The sequence below is a fragment of the Salvelinus fontinalis genome, chromosome 26 (assembly GCF_029448725.1).
Source record: "Salvelinus fontinalis isolate EN_2023a chromosome 26, ASM2944872v1, whole genome shotgun sequence".
Taxonomy (NCBI): Eukaryota; Metazoa; Chordata; class Actinopteri; order Salmoniformes; family Salmonidae; genus Salvelinus; species Salvelinus fontinalis.
Genome location: NC_074690.1, coordinates 27,537,729 through 27,559,245, shown reverse-complemented (window position 1 = coordinate 27,559,245; position 21,517 = coordinate 27,537,729). Strand labels below are relative to the sequence as shown.

At 46.8% G+C, this 21,517-nt stretch overlaps 1 protein-coding gene across 7 annotated transcripts in view; it reads left to right on the top strand.

Annotated features, from left to right (window-relative positions):
- LOC129824037 (E3 ubiquitin-protein ligase RNF220-like) overlaps positions 1–21,517 on the top strand; it is a 184,150-nt gene that overhangs the window by 138,600 nt on the left and 24,033 nt on the right. For 2 of the 7 annotated variants that reach the window (XM_055883310.1, XM_055883314.1), the window contains exons 4-9: positions 2,658–2,712; positions 5,527–5,622; positions 8,006–8,048; positions 8,930–9,034; positions 13,509–13,630; positions 14,458–14,587. In XM_055883310.1, the coding sequence (XP_055739285.1) occupies positions 2,658–2,712; positions 5,527–5,622; positions 8,006–8,048; positions 8,930–9,034; positions 13,509–13,630; positions 14,458–14,587 (551 nt within the window). The remainder of the gene's footprint in view (positions 1–2,657; positions 2,713–5,526; positions 5,623–8,005; positions 8,049–8,929; positions 9,035–13,508; positions 13,631–14,457; positions 14,588–21,517) is intronic. The other 5 variants (XM_055883312.1, XM_055883316.1, XM_055883313.1 and 2 more) reach the window with 3 other exon arrangements.

The window sequence follows — 21,517 nt, the reverse complement described above, 5'->3', positions numbered from 1 at the left end:
CAAGGTCCAGCCCTGATTTGTGTTGGCAGATCAATCACGAGTGCCTCCACAGAGGGGCTAGGGGAGGGGACAAGGCTTATTACCTGAAAAGGGAGGCAGGACGAGTGGTTGAACCCGCCCTCACTTGCCATTCATTACACTCATCTCTGGTTGCCTAACCGACCGGAACCTCAACCAATGGCCACGTTCAGATTTTTATCAGGAGTAAAGTATTTCTTCTTTCTGAGATTTGATTGTAAATCAACTCATCTCTACTTCCTGTATACCTTATTTGGTCTCCTTAGTTTCCTTGATTCCTTCCTGCAACACCTCGTCTGTAACCTCCTGTATGAGGCCGCACCACCCCCACCCCACCCCTCCTCCCCTCTCCAGCCGTCCACTCCGGGGACACGCTCGCCTGACAAATCACGTTGTCAGATTAGGACCTGGGCAAATTCAATTTCAGCGCCTTGCCAAAGCCGCTCTGAATCTGGGGCTGCGCATGGGACACAAAGCGAACATGACAAGGGAGACTTTTTTGTCACTTCGACCTGGCGCATCATTTGTGAGGCTCATAAAAATGTATCTGTGTCGCAGTGAAAGGAAAAGATAGGGAGGAGGAGCGAAATAAAGAAAGACTGAAATGGAGAGCAAGAGGGAGAAGGAGGAAGAGAAGCTAGACAGGGAAAGTAACAAAACAGAAGAAAACGGGGAAAAAATGAACACAAAATAAAAATAAAATGAATGCCAAGAGGAGAGCCCCAGCCAACCTATACATGCACAGGGAGGAGGAGAGGGAATGATGAATATTCATGTCTCAGGGAGGAGGAGAGGGAATGATGAATATTCATGTCTCAGGGAGGATGAGAGGGAATGATGAATATTCATGTCTCATGGAGGAGGAGAGGGAATGATGAATATTCATGTCTCATGGAGGATGAGAAGGAATGATGAATATTCATGTCTCAGGGAGGATGAGGAGGAATGAGGAATATTCATGTCTCAGGGAGGAGGAGAGGGAATGAGGAATATTCATGTCTCAGGGAGGAGGAGGAGAGGGAATGAGGAATATTCATGTCTCAGGGAGGAGGAGGAGACGGAATGAGGAATATTCATGTCTCAGGGAGGAGGAGAGGGAATGAGGAATATTCATGTCTCAGGGAGGAGGAGAGGGAATGAGGAATATTCATGTCTCAGGGAGGAGGAGGAGAGGGAATGATGAATATTCATGTCTCAGGGAGGATGAGGAGAGGGAATGAGGAATATTCATGTCTCAGGGAGGAGGAGAGGGAATGAGGAATATTCATGTCTCAGGGAGGAGGAGGAGAGGGAATGATGAATATTCATGTCTCAGGGAGGATGAGAGGGAATGATGAATATTCATGTCTCAGGGAGCAGGAGAGGGAATGAGGAATATTCATGTCTCAGGGAGCAGGAGAGGGAATGAGGAATATTCATGTCTCAGGGAGCAGGAGAGGGAATGAGGAATATTCATGTCTCAGGGAGGAGGAGAGGGAATGAGGAATATTCATGTCTCAGGGAGGAGGAGAGGGAATGAGGAATATTCATGTCTCAGGGAGCAGGAGAGGGAATGAGGAATATTCATGTCTCAGAGAGGAGGAGACGGAATGAGGAATATTCATGTCTCAGGGAGCAGGAGAGGGAATGAGGAATATTCATGTCTCAGGGAGAGGTCTGATTTGATATGTCTCTCCCCATTGTCGACGGATGCCTTAGCCGGCCCGTTTAATATTTCCGGCCTTGTAATCAGTCATCTTCAATCCGCAATGTCGATGAGGCTGTGATTTGATGTAGACCCCGCTGGTCAGACTCTGGGGAGAGCACCCCCCCCTCTCTCTACCTCCCCCCTTTCTCTCCATCTCTCTCTCCTCTCCTCCGCCTCTTTAATACAATGTTTACAAGCCAGCGCATTGTCCTCAACATATTTCAAAGTCCTAAGTGCCTGGGGCGTTTCACTGACAAATCAAATAACAGCAAAATCATTTATTTCCTGCTCCTGCCACTGGCAATGCGACGGCGGTTAGGAAAGGAGGAGAGGAGGAGAGGAGGAGGAGAGGAGGAGAGGGGGTTAAGGGGTGGATTGGAGCATCCAAGAGAATGATTACTTCAATAAAAAAAATTATATCCCAAATCTGCTTAGCAGTCGTACTTTGAGCTGTAATTGTTTCAAATACAGCATGGCCCAAGGGTGGGCAGATTGAGTGGCACTGGGGAAGAAAGGGGAGGGTAGGCGGGGTTGAATCTTGCAAATGATTAAAAGTGTGATTTGTGTTTCTCGATGACTGACTGACCATTTGAGCTGTCCCCTGGGTGTTGCGTTTTGTCTGAGTGAGTGAGGGGAGAAACAGTGCTGTCTTTCTGCCTGTGTGACTTTAAGCAGAATTGAGTGTTGAAAGAGGGGCGTCATCTGCACAGAGACAGAGGACCGAGGTGTCACCTGAGGGGATATTGAGAAGAATATCACTTATATTAGGACAGACGCAGACACACAGAGACAGAGGCATAAGAACATCCTGGAAAGACATGTGACCTCAATCAAAAACATGTCTATCTCGAAGTGCACCTCCCATTTGAATGGAAACACCCAAACCCACCCATACTGCAAAAATACAGATCCAATAACCTGTTTAAATTGGTCTCTCTCTTTCCTCCTACAGTAAGAACCCATCACACGGACACAAGGACGGCAGTGTGGTTCCAGGAACTCCTAAGGTAAGAGGACCTCAGAGACGTTCATGGTAAACCAGCAGAATCTCTCTCAGACTCCACAGCCCCAATAAGACCATCATCGTTCCGCTGACCAGCTCCCTGACCAGAACAATCTTCCTTTGAACTATCTGAGCCTTATTAGGCTACTGTACTTTAGGTCTAGATCTCTGGGAGGACACCAGCGGAGCTCGACAAGGCAGTGTCTTAAGGAGAGGTATAGCAGGATCCTCTGGAAGGAAGGCTGTTAAGCTAGCTACTACTGTATCAGCAGTGTCCATGCTCCAGCAGGCAGTGGAGAGGGGAATCCAGGAAGCTGCCATAGATGCAATTCCTACGTTTCATGGCTGTCTGAGTCCTCATTAAAAAGCAGATCCAATAGACCCTGGACAGAGCAGTTTCTGTGAACACCCAATAAGAACCAAAGGATAGGGAGACAAAGGACTCTGTAAGACCAAGGACTTAAAAAGGGACTCTAGCTGGGTCTATGTCCTCAGTAGAACGCAGTGTTTCAAAGTGTTCACTTTGAGACACACTCCAAGCCACATAGCATCCCTGTAGTCCGCTGGGACAGGGTATGTCTCTCTTATGTTAATAAGAGGTTTCATTCATGTTCTCTCAATGTTGCCACATTTAGCTCTGACAGGCAGGGGCACTGTTCTTCAGGCCCCTCACTGAATGTGCTGAGTGAAGGGAGATAGAGAGGGAGAAAGAGAGAGGGAGAGTCAGTGACAGAGAGAGAAAGGGAGAGAGTGACAGAAAGAGAGAAAGAGATATGAGAGTTTTTTAAAGTGTAGTCTGGAGCCAGCCGCAGTTGGCACTGGGGGAGAGCTTGATCGTCCCTCTGCCATTAAAGGTAAGATTTGCTGATGGTGTGTGTCCCTGCGGAGGGTAAAGATGCTATGAAGAATGTCAGTCTCTTAATGATCACTGTACCTGTCTGGTAAAAGGGGACCTTTAATATCTTTAACATCTTAAAAGACACGCTTTAATGTGCTCAACAGTGTTTCCACTACTCTTCATTCAACTGCCATTTCAGAGGACATTTACTCGGTTGAGATGAAATGGATGAACTTGATAAAAATATTTAATGGAGATTGGAGACAGGTTTTTATCAATACAAGCTCCGAGGCTCACCCTGCCTCACTATTACCTTCTGATGGTGCCTGGTTCAGAGTCAGACAGACAGGGGCCAGGGGAGAGTTAGACAGACAGGGTCTGGGGAGAGTTAGACAGACAGGGTCTGGGGAGAGTTAGACAGACAGGGTCTGGGGAGAGTTAGACAGACAGGGTCTGGGGAGAGTCAGACAGACAGGGTCTGGGGAGAGTCAGACAGACAGGGGCTAGTGGAGAGTCAGACAGACAGGGTCTGGGGAGAGTTAGACAGACAGGGTCTGGGGAGAGTCAGACAGACAGGGTCTGGGGAGAGTCAGACAGACAGGGTCTGGGGAGAGTCAGACAGACAGGGGCTAGTGGAGAGTCAGACAGACAGGGTCTGGGGAGAGTCAGAGAGACAGGGTCTGGGGAGAGTCAGACAGACAGGGTCTGGGGAGAGTCAGACAGACAGGGGCTAGTGGAGACTCAGACAGACAGGGGCTAGGGGAGAGTCAGACAGACAGGGTCTGGGAAGAGTCAGACAGACAGGGTCTGGGGAGAGTCAGACAGACAGGGTCTGGGAAGAGTCAGACAGACAGGGGCTAGGGGAGAATCGGACAGACAAGGGTTGGGGAACAGGAGTAATCGTGGTTAGGGGGGGAAATCGGAGTAAGGGAACAGGGATTGAACAGGGACTGGGGTGAGGGGAACAGAACAGGCCATCTGAGCGAGGCGTGACTGAGCATTCCCCAGTAGGTGCTTAGTATTCCGACACACCGTGTGAAAAATGAAGAAGCTGGTTAGAGATCACAGGGGCTGCTGCTTCCTGTGCCCAGTCTGCCTTCCAGACCTTCCTACCGGTTGTAAAGCGGATTAACCTCTCCCACTTCACAGCTGCCACAACGGCCACCCGCCCCCTCTCAACCACGCCATCGCCATAGCGACTCCGTGTCATCCCTGTGCCTCTTAATCCTCGGGGTCAGGGGGCAACGGTACGGCAAGGCAAGATGAGGGGAGATGAACACGTTATCTAACATGGCACCTCCTGTATCTAATGCTGGCGTCAATCTGTTAATTAATCAACACATTACAAACTATTACACTCAAGTAGAATAACAAGTGGTAGTTATCAGAAGCTTGAAGCTTGTGCTAATTGACACATAGGCATTCAAAAATGCAACGTTATAATGTTGTGTAGTAGGTAACAATTCCAGTTACATCAATGAATAAAAGCCACACAAATAAACAGCAGTTCCATGACCTTGCCGTCCCGAAGCATAAAAAGACATGCATAATGCTTAATTTACTGTCCCAGCACTAGGGGTCTGCCATTTCTCACATATTAATATTAGATTATACTTGTCGGCCACTTATGCCTCTGCTCTCTCCTCTCTCCTTGATTAATAGGAACACTTTGTAAATACAAATATTTCATAGCAGCCTTGTAAAGAGCTGGATCTCTGTCAACTCTTCCCCGTAAAGTAAGCACTTTTCCCCTTCCCCCTTCTTCCCCCCTTTTCTATAGTTCATTTGTGAAATAAACTCAATTACGTTTGTCAGTGGGGCAGGCCTGTAATGTCGGAGGCTCTTTGGAGGCTGTCAGAAAAGGTTTATAGATGACCAAGATGTCCTGTAATGTTGGCTTGTGTCCTCCTCCTCTCCTCCACTGCAGCATTCCCCCTCTTCTCTTCCTCTCACAACAACTGTCCTGCTCTTTCTCCCCAGTCTATGCTGTTGTCGGTGCACATCAAACGCGAGGGAGAGTCACCGGTGGTCTCCCCTCTCTCTTCTGAAGATGCCCACCACTCCGACAGATACCAGGTGAGCTGCCTGCTCTGTGCCCTGCCTGGAGAAACGGGGTGCATTCCAAATGGCAGTAGTACACTATGTAGGGAATAGGGTGCTAACTGGGACGTAAGCCAGGATGTTGCTCTTGGCCCACATATTAAGCATCATAATCCCATTTTCATATCCTGTCACATGACAAGAAATATGGATTAAAGCCACTATGAAATGTACCTCTGGGAAAATAAAAGGAAAAGTCGAAGGAAGAACAGCAATGGATGGACCACATACAAAAACTACCCTGCTACTCTCTGTTAGGGAGGTTAAACTGATTCACATTAGGCAAACTCATGCGGCGATGGTTGAGATGATGTTGAGGTGGTAATTTGTTGTTTTAGTGTTGAACACACAGCATTGACTCAGCCAATCATCTGGCTCTCACATCTTATCATGGAGTGGATCAGGCATCAGCCCAGCTGCCTACCTCCCTCTATCCTCCCTGCTTGTGTCCCAAATGGCACCCAATTCCCTTTATAGTGCACTACTTTTGACGGAGCCCATAGGTAGTGCACTGTATAGGGAATAAGGTGTCATTTGGAATGCAGCACCTCCCACTATCTCTTGCAAAGATTTGCCCAGGCTGTAATGTGTTTCCCTGTTCAGATAGGTAATCACCCACAATTTACCTCAAGCAATGCTCTTATGCTCCCTAAGCCTGGATGGTATCTCTTCTGGTCCACCACGTCCTTGACATGTCTCCCACCTCATTCTGCTGGAGGCTTCACCACTACAGATAGGCTTGCGTCCCAAAAAGCACCCTACTCCACACACAGTGCACTACTTTTGACCAGACCCCTATGGGCCCTGGTCAAATGTAGTGCACTATATAGGGAATAGGGTGCCGTATGGGACGCTGGCATAGATTAGTTAGGATTAAACTGCTTCATACAGCACAGTGTTTTAACCTAAGTTATAAGGTTATGATGGAGCTTTCATTTTTTTTACATCTCAAAGTTTGTTATTTCAAACTCATACGGCAGTGATTTATTATTTGGGTTAAGTGGCTTTTTCCCTTATACCATAAAGTAAGAGCTATGAAGTGTAAGACATCATATCCATACATTGACACGCCTATTAAAGGGGCTGTGGTGAAAGTATATATTTTCATTAGTAAAGCTGCTGCTGAAACCATTTCATGCAAACGATTAAACAGATGCTTTTCCCCACTTAAATGTTAGATTCTTTTCTCTTTTTTTGTAACATGAGCTATCATGTAGTTGTGTAAGCCATTTAGATAGTTTTCATCCAAAATGGCACCCTATTCCCTGTATAGTGTGCTATATTTGACCAGAGTCCTATGAGCCCTGGTCAAAAGTAATGCACTAAGTATGGAATAGGGTATAATTTGGGACGCTGCATAGTGGATCATCATATCATGGGCAGGTTGTATATGAGCACAACTCAAGTGTCAGTGTAAGAGGCCTCTCTGGTATATGATGGACGATCCACTCGCTAGGAGTTTGAACTTGTGCCCACACTCTGTGCCATTGTCAATGAGTGGGCATCCATCCATTGCCCTGACTGGCCCTGCTGGTGTCAGCACATAGCCTACCCACTCTGAAAGAGAGGGGAGAAGAAAGATAGGTGGTCCCATTTAACCCATATCGTAGTGGTATACACAATCACTGATCATGCTTGTCAGTTTCAAACAGGTTTAGATGGGGAGAATTCATAGCCTATTTTGTGTCACTTTCATATGATAAGAAAATGATTAAACACTAATTTTCATGAAATAAAATAAAAAGTTTTAACTATTAGTATTGTCTGCAAAAAAACTACGTTTAGATATGATGCATGGAACTAGTTTACCCTACAAGTTGCTTGAGACACACTTGAATCAATCTTAAAATCTAAAATCAAATTAACTTCCATTGAAGTCACTGTATTACGTACTGCTGCTCCCTAGTGGCCAATAGTGGAACAACATCGGGCGTCCTCTGAACTTTCACTCCTATGTTTAGTCACATGACACGCGTCAAGCCAACATGGCGACGGTGATTAACAAAGCGGCTTTGTAGGCGCCACATTCAATCCTTTGGCATCCTTATAAAATTATTGATACAAAAGTGTATTCATGGTGCGGTGTACTACCGAGAGGCTGAAATGATAGACGTGTAAAAGTGAGTTTGTCGGTTTGAAAAGGCTTTGAACAAAAACTTGCGACCCTGTTATGGAAGAGACGATACAGCCCATAAAAGAAGTACGTTTTTGTTTACTATCAAGCTTAAACTTGCAGGGCACTCTGTAGAATCCAAATCAATCCAGCCATGAACTGCTACTAATGTATCTATAAACAATATAAATTGAAAGGTCCATATCTAATGCATATTTTGTGTGTTTCCTTTCTTCCTACTTGTAGACATTTTTAAGAGTGCGAGCAAACAGGCAAACGCGGTTGAATGGTATGTATACATTTCCTTTTTCTTTTAAAGTACTAATTATTCTTCATAAACATCTTACACATTTGTATTTTTAAGTACATTTCTGGTACAATATCCTGTAGAATTACTTCAAAAATATTGATTAAGCCAGGTATATCTTAATCTGCAACTTCTCACAGCCAACTTGTATGCAATGACATGATTGGAGCCTAGTTTATCTTGGTGAAAATGGTGCCAATGGCTTGTGAAATTATTAAGGCTATTTCCTAAAACAAAACATTTCCTCATCAAATAATCTTCTGTTCATTTTTATTGAGTAGCCTATGATTGTCATAAAACATTTTTTTTATTTTTTTTTATACATTACACTACTGAAAAAAACAGATTGCTCAACCAATATCATCCGCACTACATTTGGTGGAATTGTCAATCAAAGTTGAAGCAGCAAGCAACTGGGGAGGCGAATGTGCATCTTCAGAGTGTGAGAACAGAGTCATAGCGTAGGTCTGGATGGACCGGCTGACAGTCAGTCCGTGGACCCTTGACCAGGCTGTGTTTGGTTTGACCATGCATTTCTACCCTGCATAGCCATAACCTTGGCTCTGCCATCGATATAACACATTATGGTTAAGTATAGCCAGAGGCCCATGTTGAACAAAGCCCTGTGTGGCCTTGCTGACAGCCCTTCACACTGTGGACCAGCTCCAGGCTGTAGCTTACATTACAGCTACAGAGCCAGGCCTGCCCCTTGTTGCCCAACTGAGTGTGATTTCAGGGCTGGCTGGTGGGGGGGTCGGGAGTCCTGGCTGCCGTTGTGTGTCTCCGTCCCTGCTGTTCCCTTGACCTAGCGCCTACACGAGCAGAGGATCTATTAACCCTTGACCTTCTTGATATGTTGACAGTCGATGACCTCTGCTGGTGCAGGCGCTACGCCAAGGAAAGTGTCAAAAATGCTCCCCTTGGACTGCACAATGGAGCCCCCCTTCCCCCCTGCTGCATTGGCCACGGTAAGAGCCTGCCCCCACGTCCTCTCCCAACACCCACTCTGTCAGCCAGCAGTCCCAGGCTCCCTCTCTGCCTCCATTGGCATTTGCACCATCCTCGGCAGCAGCCTCAGTGCTGCTATGAAAAGAAACGGTGCCGACTTTGTTTAAACTCAAGCCTCCATTAATGTCTATTACCTCTCATGTGGAACCTGAATGATTCTGAGGGGGGGGGGGGGGACGACTCGTGCCGGGCCTAATTAATCGTCCCTTTCTGTCTGCGTTTAATGAAGCCCTACTCGATTACCATCACCCGTTCCCTGGCCTGGGAGAGAGATTATTAGTCGCTGTCCCAATCTCCCCAAAGTTATGGCGCGTTGTCCTTCCTCTCACCGTCCCTCCTCAGGTCCCCCTTGGCCCCTTTCGCAATCACAGCCACCTAAAAATTAATGTCCCTGGACGCCATTTGCAGTTAAGAAAAAGCGACAAAGACTTACGGCGCATTGGCCACTGTTCTGCTGTGTTAAATTTCAAATTATGCAGTGGGGGGAGTTGTCGACTAGTGCTATAGAAGGATTGTTGAGTCACGTGACCTAGACCTACAGTAGACCATCCTTACCCGTCCTATGGAGAGAGGAAACCAAGTTCAGGCCTATCGTCTCCTAAAACAATGTTAGTTTCTATGAGGAGAGTAAATTACCATATCCTGTGAAAGAGGAGGAACCTTCTCAATGTTTAGCTTCTCCTCAAACACTGGTTGAAGAGAATAGATTGCCCTCTCTTTTTTGTCATCACGGCACGGTGTTAGAACATTAGACTGTAGTCTCCTAGGCATCTCTGAGTAAGAGTGCTGGTCTAGGATCAGGTTCCCCCTGACCATGTAATCTTATTCATTTTTTGTCTAAAAGGAAATACTGAGACACGTTATGAATCCTGACGTTAGACTAGTTGTGGCGCTGAGGAGGATTGTCACAGCGGCATCTCCACTCGCTGTTGTAATTCCTGATCTTCTGGTACCGGACACTGTGGCATCTTCTAAGAGACCTGGGGCGCATCGATTCCTCACCACTCCGCTGACCCACGTTATTGCCAGTGAGACAGCAAACTTCTCTGACATGTTGTGAATGCCAATAGCGTTCACCGCTGCTCTTCTGCCAAGCAGAGGAGAGACGCACATTACACAGCTGGAGGACAGAGGAGAGACGCACATTACACAGCTGGAGGACAGAGGAGAGACGCACATTACACAGCTGGAGGACAGAGGAGAGACACACAGTACACAGCTGGAGGACAGAGGAGAGACACACAGTACACAGCTGGAGGACAGAGGAGAGACACACAGTACACAGCTGGAGGACAGAGGAGAGACGCACAGTACACAGCTGGAGGACAGAGGAGAGACACACAGTACACAGCTGGAGGACAGAGGAGAGACACACAGTACACAGCTGGAGGACAGAGGAGAGACGCACATTACACAGCTGGAGGACAGAGGAGAGACACACAGTACACAGCTGGAGGACAGAGGAGAGACACACAGTACACAGCTGGAGGACAGAGGAGAGACGCACATTACACAGCTGGAGGACAGAGGAGAGACACACAGTACACAGCTGGAGGACAGAGGAGAGACACACAGTACACAGCTGGAGGACAGAGGAGAGACGCACATTACACAGCTGGAGGACAGAGGAGAGACACACATTACACAGCGGGAGGACAGAGGAGAGACACACAGTACACAGCTGGAGGACAGAGGAGAGACGCACAGTACACAGCTGGAGGACAGAGGAGAGACACACATTACACAGCGGGAGGACAGAGGAGAGACACACAGTACACAGCTGGAGGACAGAGGAGAGACACACAGTACACAGCTGGAGGACAGAGGAGAGACGCACAGTACACAGCTGGAGGACAGAGGAGAGACACACATTACACAGCGGGAGGACAGAGGAGAGACACACATTACACAGCGGGAGGACAGAGGAGAGACACACAGTACACAGCTGGAGGACAGAGGAGAGACGCACATTACACAGCTGGAGGACAGAGGAGAGACACACAGTACACAGCTGGAGGACAGAGGAGAGACGCACATTACACAGCTGGAGGACAGAGGAGAGACACACAGTACACAGCTGGAGGACAGAGGAGAGACGCACATTACACAGCTGGAGGACAGAGGAGAGACGCACATTACACAGCTGGAGGACAGAGGAGAGACGCACATTACACAGCTGGAGGACAGAGGAGAGACGCACATTACACAGCTGGAGGACAGAGGAGAGACACACAGTACACAGCTGGAGGACAGAGGAGAGACGCACAGTACACAGCTGGAGGACAGAGGAGAGACGCACATTACACAGCTGGAGGACAGAGGAGAGACACACAGTACACAGCTGGAGGACAGAGGAGAGACACACAGTACACAGCTGGAGGACAGAGGAGAGACACACAGTACACAGCTGGAGGACAGAGGAGAGACACACAGTACACAGCTGGAGGACAGAGGAGAGACACACAGTACACAGCTGGAGGACAGAGGAGAGACACACAGTACACAGCTGGAGGACAGAGGAGAGACACACAGTACACAGCTGGAGGACAGAGGAGAGACGCACAGTACACAGCTGGAGGACAGAGGAGAGACGCACATTACACAGCTGGAGGACAGAGGAGAGACACACAGTACACAGCTGGAGGACAGAGGAGAGACACACAGTACACAGCTGGAGGACAGAGGAGAGACACACAGTACACAGCTGGAGGACAGAGGAGAGACGCACAGTACACAGCTGGAGGACAGAGGAGAGACACACATTACACAGCGGGAGGACAGAGGAGAGACACACAGTACACAGCTGGAGGACAGAGGAGAGACACACAGTACACAGCTGGAGGACAGAGGAGAGACGCACAGTACACAGCTGGAGGACAGAGGAGAGACACACATTACACAGCGGGAGGACAGAGGAGAGACACACATTACACAGCGGGAGGACAGAGGAGAGACACACAGTACACAGCTGGAGGACAGAGGAGAGACGCACATTACACAGCTGGAGGACAGAGGAGAGACACACAGTACACAGCTGGAGGACAGAGGAGAGACGCACATTACACAGCTGGAGGACAGAGGAGAGACACACAGTACACAGCTGGAGGACAGAGGAGAGACGCACATTACACAGCTGGAGGACAGAGGAGAGACGCACATTACACAGCTGGAGGACAGAGGAGAGACGCACATTACACAGCTGGAGGACAGAGGAGAGACGCACATTACACAGCTGGAGGACAGAGGAGAGACGCACAGTACACAGCTGGAGGACAGAGGAGAGACGCACAGTACACAGCTGGAGGACAGAGGAGAGACGCACATTACACAGCTGGAGGACAGAGGAGAGACACACAGTACACAGCTGGAGGACAGAGGAGAGACACACAGTACACAGCTGGAGGACAGAGGAGAGACACACAGTACACAGCTGGAGGACAGAGGAGAGACACACAGTACACAGCTGGAGGACAGAGGAGAGACACACATTACACAGCTGGAGGACAGAGGAGAGACACACAGTACACAGCTGGAGGACAGAGGAGAGACACACAGTACACAGCGGGAGGACAGAGGAGAGACACACAGTACACAGCTGGAGGACAGAGGAGAGACGCACAGTACACAGCTGGAGGACAGAGGAGAGACGCACAGTACACAGCTGGAGGACAGAGGAGAGACGCACAGTACACAGCTGGAGGACAGAGGAGAGACGCACAGTACACAGCTGGAGGACAGAGGAGAGACGCACAGTACACAGCTGGAGGACAGAGGAGAGACGCACAGTACACAGCTGGAGGACAGAGGAGAGACACACAGTACACAGCTGGAGGACAGAGGAGAGACGCACAGTACACAGCTGGAGGACAGAGGAGAGACTCACAGTACACAGCTGGAGGACAGAGGAGAGACGCACAGTACACAGCTGGAGGACAGAGGAGAGACGCACAGTACACAGCTGGAGGACAGAGGAGAGACGCACAGTACACAGCTGGAGGACAGAGGAGATGGAAAACCCCCAATAGACTACCATGAATTTACAATGTATTTTTCGTCCATGTCAAATGCAATAGCGGTTGCCATATTGAAAGAGAGCCTGGTTGTGACAGAGGCATTCTGCTGGGCTGTATTGCCTGCTATGAGCCTGTTATCCACACTGACAGGGGGTTTAATTTGATCAAATAACTAATTAGGTTATATCAGATTCTAATCAAGAACATTCAGTTGATTTGTGTTTTTTGGGTTGCGTACTCTTTTACTGCATTTCAACCAATCATGTCATTGTAGCCACATCGCTGTCTGCTGAAGTCAATGGACCTACCCATGTGATATTTTAGTACGGCACTTAAAACAGGAATACAAAAACAAGTCCCAGATTGCTGTGTATTTTTTCATGATTCTAACCACCTCTTCCTCTGCTTCTTTGTGTTTCAGCCCGGATTGGGAAGATGAAGCGCCGGAAGCCAGAGGATGGGCAGGTATGTCCACTGTGCAGCGCGCCGCTGGCAGGGACTGAGGAGGAGATGAGTAGGCATGTGGAACAATGTCTGTTCAAGGTAGCCTCACGTCCCTACCCGTACCCTCAGCCTCGGGCCTCTAGTCAACCAATCACCATCTTTCTAGTCACTAGTCACCACCACGCTATCTAGTGTCTATCCACTCTGCTCTCCCTCTTTCCACTGGATCTGACAGAGCGTACACACTACTTAGAAATTACACAGACTCAGAACACATGGAAACAGTAGCCACCAGGGCTTCGTTGCCTGACAAGCTCTTATTTTACTTGTCCTCCAAGCACTGAATCTAGCTTACTCCAGTCTTAAAAAAGGAGCTTTCCTCTTTGCTCTATGCTGATGACTTGTAGTACCAGTTTGATGTTCAACAGAAATAATCATTACTCTAGGAAAACAGCTCTTTCCTGTCGAATAGTTAGCCCACCTCGCTCCCCTGTAGGAAAATCTTCTTCCTCCTCAGTCTCTGCTTCCTAAATAGAATAGATGGCAAGTGAGGCCTCCTGACCAGCACAGATTCATGCTCACTGTCATTGTAACCATTTCTTCTTTGCTCACAGAATAGGATCGATGTATTTATAGTAATCATGCTCTCATAAACTTGGCTGTAACGTTGGTCATGATGCTCCACTTGACCCCCTACTTTGGTGATGGTCTTTCCAAATCTTACAGATGTTTTACTAACACCAATTGTGCATCATAGCTAGTTTTGTATTAATCTATATTATTCAATATTTATATTTTAATGAATACAAAGATTACTGATCATTTTCTATTTAACATTTAGATTATTTCTGACAGGAGACTGTTTTTTCCACTCCAAGCCCTACCCTGTGTCTGGGTCAGTGTTGACAGTGTCTTTGTTCTCTCAGAGGGAGGGTGCGTTTGCTGAGGATGACTCTGCAGACATTGACGGAGAGAACGGGACCCGCTTCGAGGAGTACGAGTGGTGCGGCCAGAAGAGGGTCAGAGCTACCACCCTGCTGGAAGGAGGCTTCAGAGGTACACTATGCACTACCCGATCAAAAGTAATGCACTATAAAGGGAATAGGTGCCAATTGGGACGCAAATCAATTTTTCACTCTAAAAAAATCCGTCTACTTTGGTTCTTACATTAAAATGGCAAAACAGTTGTGCAACATTTGAGAAATAACAAAGTGTTTAGGGTAGTTGAAAGTATCCTAACGATAAGAGTCTTAAGCCAGTACACCAAAATGCCTTCCAGCACGCAACAGGACCCACTCTGAACAACATTCCCTGCTAGTCACAATTCTCCTTCAGTATAACAACAGGTTGACTCTGTGCATCATTGCCTTTTTAAAAGGACGTGGCTGGGTGCAGAGAGGCTAACATGCCCAGGGCTACAGCCAGACATGGTGGACAGCTTTGGCTCTGTTTACCAAATTACACCCTATTCCCTACTACATAGTGCACCCTATGGGTTCTGTACAAAAGTAGTGCACTGAATAGGGTGCCATTTGGGACACGCTACATCTGTCTCTCCAGCTGCAGTGTGGGGCCATGTGGCCCCGGTCCAGACGGGGGACAGCCCAGTCCGGTCCTGGCCCCAGCCCTTTAGGAGGGAAAGGAAAACACATTTAGCTGTGCAATTGACCCGTCTGAACCTGTGAGGAGTGGTGTGTGGAAGGGAAATGGGCCAGTGACCCCCAGGTTCCCCTCAGCCCAGCAATGCAATTATAGCCCTGTCCCTAAAGCTGCCCACTAGGGACCATGGCCTGCTCTCTCCTCCTACCCCCCCCCCCCTTAACTTATCTTATCTTATGGGAGGGCTAGAATTGAATATCAAATCGGTAATCATTGACAACAAGACATCAGTGGGATATTGACTGGAATGTTCAATAACCTGTAAGTTATGTATTTTTTATTTCCAAGTACAATACAGGGACTTTGAAATGTAGGCTGTGATTTAGATGCTGTAATGAATTGATCCAGCCTAGCCACTGTGTGCTCACCTAAATGATTTGTGAATATTTAGAAGGCCATTGGTCCATGGTCAATAGCTAGTGTAGTCCGCTTGATTGGACAAGTGTATGATTTGGCCATAGGTCAGCATTCATTATCTCATGTCCAACAGACAGGCCTTTGCTTCACTGCTAGAGAGAGCTATGAAAATGAATTGGCCACAGGTCCTCATGGTGTGAGTCTACAGATCACAGGAAAGCAAAGAGTCCTCATCTTCTCTAAGGGCCCCTTTAAAATTCTCAAAGTCCCCAAATTTCATCCAGGCGGTAAAACTGCATTACAAAGCCCAATAAGACGTGTGCCTTTTGGCCCCTCTCTCGCTACAAACCTGACCAGACAGACAGCCTACAGATCAATTTGATATCTTGATTGAACCTCCTGAGCAGGAGGCTGTCCGTCTGTCTGTCCATTCATCTAATGAGCAGCAGACCCCTTCTGGCCGGCTGTGATAGCCCGGCGTCCTGTGATGTGACACAGATAAGGGCTGGTCAAAGCCAGAGGTGCTTTCTGCTGCTCTTAGCCAGCCTGGGGAGACCACTTGAAAGCAACCCCCCGCACCCCCCTAGAAGCTCAGAAGGTGGATTTGCCTTGAAAGCTTTGCTGCAGTCAGCCTTGGTTCAATGGGCCCAGCCAGGCAGAATCCACCATCTACCCAGCCCAGGGGGGGTGGTTGATGCAGGGAGGAGAGACAGAGATGAGGGGCTTCAATGGGATAAGAGAGGCCTATCCTCTGTGAGCCACCAGCACCACCACCGCCACCTCTCTCGCTTTGAGGGGAGGGAAGAAAGGCAAAGGGAAGCCGTTTAAACACCACAGAGAAGTCGAGGACCAGGAGAGAGAGGGAGGAAAATCGAACAGGATCACTTTCTGCTTGAGACGTGTGGGGCCCAGCCCTCACGTGGTCCTCCTGTGTACATGGCTTATGAGGGCCTGGGAGAAAAGCACTAAAGGCTGATGTATTGAGGAAGAGGGTCAGATCTGATCCCAGCAGCCTGATAGTGAAGACCAAAGCTAAGTGAGCCGATCCTGGGAGAGAGGATTTGGGGCCGCTGACTGAAGATGACAGCGGGGACAGAAAGCACTCTCTGCTTTGTAAACAGGCTTCAAAGATGGTGGCCATCTCTCTCCCATCATCTCTCCAGACGTGTCCTGTAAATGCCAGAGAGATATGATGGATATGACCAGAGCCGACTGGGGAGGCCTGATCAGGGCTATAAGCACCATGGCAACCGGCTGTTATTGGTCAGACTGTCTCATGTTGATTGGTCCCTTGACCCTCCCTCGCCACTCGCTCAGAACCTTAGCTTTGTCTCTGTCTCATCTCCAGATGGTGGTGACATATGAAGATAGGTGTTCCGTGTCACAGTCACGTCTGTGTTACACAGGGAAGAACACATGTATTTGACATGTTCATGTCAATAAGATGCACAAGATTGGTTATGATAATGAGCGTGGAGGATATGCGAGGGACGGGTGCCATTTAGGTGCACCTGTGTAGTGTGTGTGTCAGTGTGCACGGACGTGTGTGTGTGTGTGTTAAGGGCTGGAAAGGGTCAGAAACTTTCCAGTAAATTTCCGGGAATTTTCCATGGGAAGTTAAGCCTGGGAATTTTGCTTAAATTCATCAAAAAAGTTAGCTTATAACAGTGAACCTTTTTTGTGGGATACAGAAGGCAATTCTAGGTCTTGTGGCATATTTTGGTTAAACTATCCCCAATTCAATTGAATTGCAACCCTCTGCATGCACAGTGCATTCTTCCATCACATGTACAGCTGATTCTCAAGATCTTACATTGTCTGAGCCAAGGACTACATGCTTTATGGTAATTTGATTACGATACTGGGTGGGTTGAATATATTTTATATGACATACATTATTTTTTGTTAACTTCTCTAGGGTAGGGGAAAGCATTCGGATTTTTGGATGAAATGCATGCCCAAATTAAACTGCCTGCTTCTCGGGCCCAGAAGATATGATATGCATATAACTGGTAGATTTGGATAGAAAACACTCTAAAGTTTCCAAAACTGTTGAAATAGTGTCTGTGAGTATAACAGAACTGATTTGGCAGGTGAAAACCTGAGAAAAATCCATTCATGAAGTAGATTTTTAAATAAAAAATTGTAGTTTTCTATTCAATGCCATTGCAGTATCCATTGACTTAGGACTCAAATTGCAGTTCCTATGCCTTCCACTAGATGTCAACAGTGTTTAGAAATTGTTTCAGGCTTGTATTTTGAAAAATGAGGAAGTAAGAGCAGTCTGAATGAGTGGACCCTAAAGTGTCACAGAGCTTTTTCATGCGCGAGACTTAGAGAGTGCCTTTCTTGTTTAGCTTTGAAATATTATTGATTATTTAGGCTAAAAACAACCTGAGAATTGAATATAAACATCGTTTGACATGTTTCTATGAACTTTACGGATACAATTTAGATTTTTTGTCTGCCTGTTTTGACTGCGTTTAAGCCTGTGGAATACTGAAGAAAACGCGCAAACAAAATGGAGATTTTGGGATATAAAGAGACTTTATTGAACAAAAGGAACATTTATTGAGTAAATGAATGTCTGCTGAGTGCAACCATATGAAGATCATCAAAGGTAAGGGATTAATTTTATCTCTTTCTGACTTGTGTAACTCTTCTACTTGGCTGGTTACTGTTTGTAATGATTTGTCTGCTGGGCTATGTTCTCAAATAATTGTACGGTATGCTTTCGCCATAAAGCATTTTTTAAATCTGACACCGTGGTTGGATTCACAAGAAGTTAGTCTTTAAACCTATGTAAAATATGTTTTTTCTGAATTTTTATATTGAGTATTTCTGTATTTGAATTTGGCGCCCAGCAGTTTCACTGGCTGTTGAAAGGTGGGACGCTAACGTCTCACGTACCCAAGAGATGTTAACTCGTAAAAGAGTAGCCTACAGCAAAGTGTGTTTAAATAATTTCTAACTTGTTAACAATTTCTGCTGGTTAGTTTTTGCTACCATGTGGGTTTTAGCTTGCTTGAGCCTGCTAACTGAGTGTTAATTCACCTGTTTCCATACATTTATTATAAAGGAGTTGTTTAATCTAACTGTTTAACTATTTATCTGTACATGGAATTGTATTTTTTATAAAAAAAATTACTCATTTTTTTCTAATCTTCACAGCAATCTAATCTAATCTTCATGCCACGGGCACTATCTGATGTGTGTAGACATTTCACTGCAGCTAATGTTGAAGGAAAAGCTGTGTACATTTGCAAATACTGTGCCAAATCATATGTGAAGAATGCAACAAAGATGTAGAATCATCTGGCCAAGTGCATAAAGAATTACTGATGAAGAGAATCAGAGAATTGCTAATGAATGTCCTGCTCAAGCTGTGTATGCAACTGGTTCACCTCTGATGCTCACAGGCAATGTATATTGGAAGAGATTTCTGAATGTTCTTCGCCCAGCATACACCCCTCCAACCAGACATGCTTTATCTACTCATTTGCTGGATGCAGAGTTCAGCAGAGTTCAAGTGAAGGTCAAGCAAATCATAGAGAAGGCAGACTATATTGCAATCATCTCTGATGGGTGGTCGAATGTTCGTGGGCAAGGAATAATTCATCCCGCAACAAGTATTCTACAAGAGCACAGACGCCAGGGACAACAGACACACCGGCCTCTACATTGCAGATGAGCTGAAGGCAGTCATCAATGACCTTGGACCACAGAACGTATATGCACTGGTGACAGAAAATGCTGTGAACATGAAGGCTGCTTGGTCTAAAGTGGAGGAGTCCTACCCTCACATCACACTCATTGGCTGTGCTGCTCATGCATTGAATCTGCTCCTCAAGGACATCATGGAACTGAAAACAATGGATATACTCTACAAGAAAGCCAAGGAAATGGTTAGGTATGTGAAGGGTCATCAAGTTAAAGCAGCAATCTACCTCACCAAGCAAAGTGAGAAGAATAAGAGCACCACATTGAAGCTGCCCAGCAACACCCGTTGGGGTGCTGTTGTCATCCTGTTTGACAGTCTCCTGGAGGGGAAGGAGTCTCAAGAAATGGCCATATCACAGTTTGCTGATATGGACACCCCTATCAAGGGGATCATCCTGGATGATGTATTTTGGGAGAGAGTGGTAAGCAGCCTGAAACTTCTGAAACCTATAGCAGTAGCCATTGCACGGATTGAGGGAGACAATGCCATCCTTTCTGATGTTCAGACTCTGCTTGCAGATGTAAGAGAAAAAATCCGTACTGCCCTGCCCACTTCACTGTTGCTCCAAGCCGAGGAAACTGCAGTTCTGAAATGAATCAAAAAGCGTGAATACTTCTGCCTGAAGCCTACACACGCCGCAGCGTACATTTTGGACCCCCAAGTATGCTGGCAAGAGCATCCTGTCTGGTGCAGAGATCAACAAGGCCTACGGTGTCATCACTACCGTGTCTCGCCACCTTGGCCTGGATGAGGGCAAGATTCTTGGCTGTCTGGAGAGGTACACTTCCAAGCAAGGGCTTTAGGATGGAGATGCAATATGGCAGTCGTGCCAACATTATTTCATCAGCCACCTGGTGGAAGGGACTTTGTGGATCTGAGGCTCTTTCCCCTGTTGCCTCCATCATCATCCAAATCCCACCAACATCAGCCACCTCAGAGCGCTTGTTTGGGAACACACACACCAAAGCACTCTACAGGCAGACCAATACAAGGGTTGAAAAATTGGTGACCATCTGGGCAAATTTGAGGCTTTTTGAGCCTGACAACGAGCCATCCTCAACAAGGTTGGAAAGTGACAGTGAAGATGAGGCCTCAGTCTTATGTTCAAGAGGTGGACATTGAGGATGTCCAGGGAGAAGACATGGAAGCCTGAGAGGAAGACAACCATGGCTTTAGTTTCTAGACTAAGTTTAGTTTCTAGACTGTGTTGAAAACGTTTTTGGGAGATGCGATGGATCATTGGGGATCATTCAATATTCCCTTTTGTTGTTCAGTGAAATCATCCCATGTGAAGAGTCATTTAATTAAAGATACAATTGGTAACTAAATTCTTTTTATTTCTATTGGAAGGATTTAATCATTTGCAATTATGTCTACTTATGATAAGGTAAAAGGTTTCTGTCTTGATATGGTAAATGTATCCAATGCAAAAAAAAACATCTACATTTAAATGGTAATAATATTCATTTACATATTTCTGTTAAATCCCATGTATTCCCGTTAATTCCAATATATTCCCATTAATTCACATGGAAAGTTTCCACCTCTGAATATTCCCCAAAATGTGCAACCCAAGTATTGATCCTAGATGATCTGCCAGGAGTAGGGGCAAAAAGGGAGTAGCCTATCCCCTGGGGTCGGAGAGAGAGATGGAGGGGGTGAGAGAGATGGAGGGAGAGAGGGAGCGCGTGCAACAGCGTGCATAATGTGACTGAAAGGCAGTTATAGTGGCGCTGACCTTTTCAGGGGAGATTAGATTGCCTGCCAAGACTGGTTAAAGGGAGAGATGGGGCCTGAACTGAGCTGAGCAGCATGACCAGGCTGGGCAACCCAACAGCATCTTTGCGTCCTAAATGGCATCCTATTCCCTATTTAGTTTTTGACCATGGCCCATGGGGCTCTGGTAAGAAGTAGTGCACTTTAATGGTGAATAGAGTGGCATTTGGGACACTACCTGTTACTTCAGACTGCTGTAGTCCTCCTCCTCTCTGCTCATGGGACATCAACCGGGTCGGACTTTGGGCAATCCAATTTCAGCCGGACGGTTTGGCTGCATGCCACTTGCTTTTACAGCATCCCCTCGTTTTAGTTTCTATCAGTCAACTATCAGTGTGATGGGGATCTTGTTTTCCCTACTTGTCTTTATAGTCTTCTTCCACACTTACCGCTGTGGTGAATTGAGATTGAATTGGATCGAATGCAGCAGTTGTAGGCAGCCCACACCTGTCGGTTCCAGTTGGGGGAAGTAT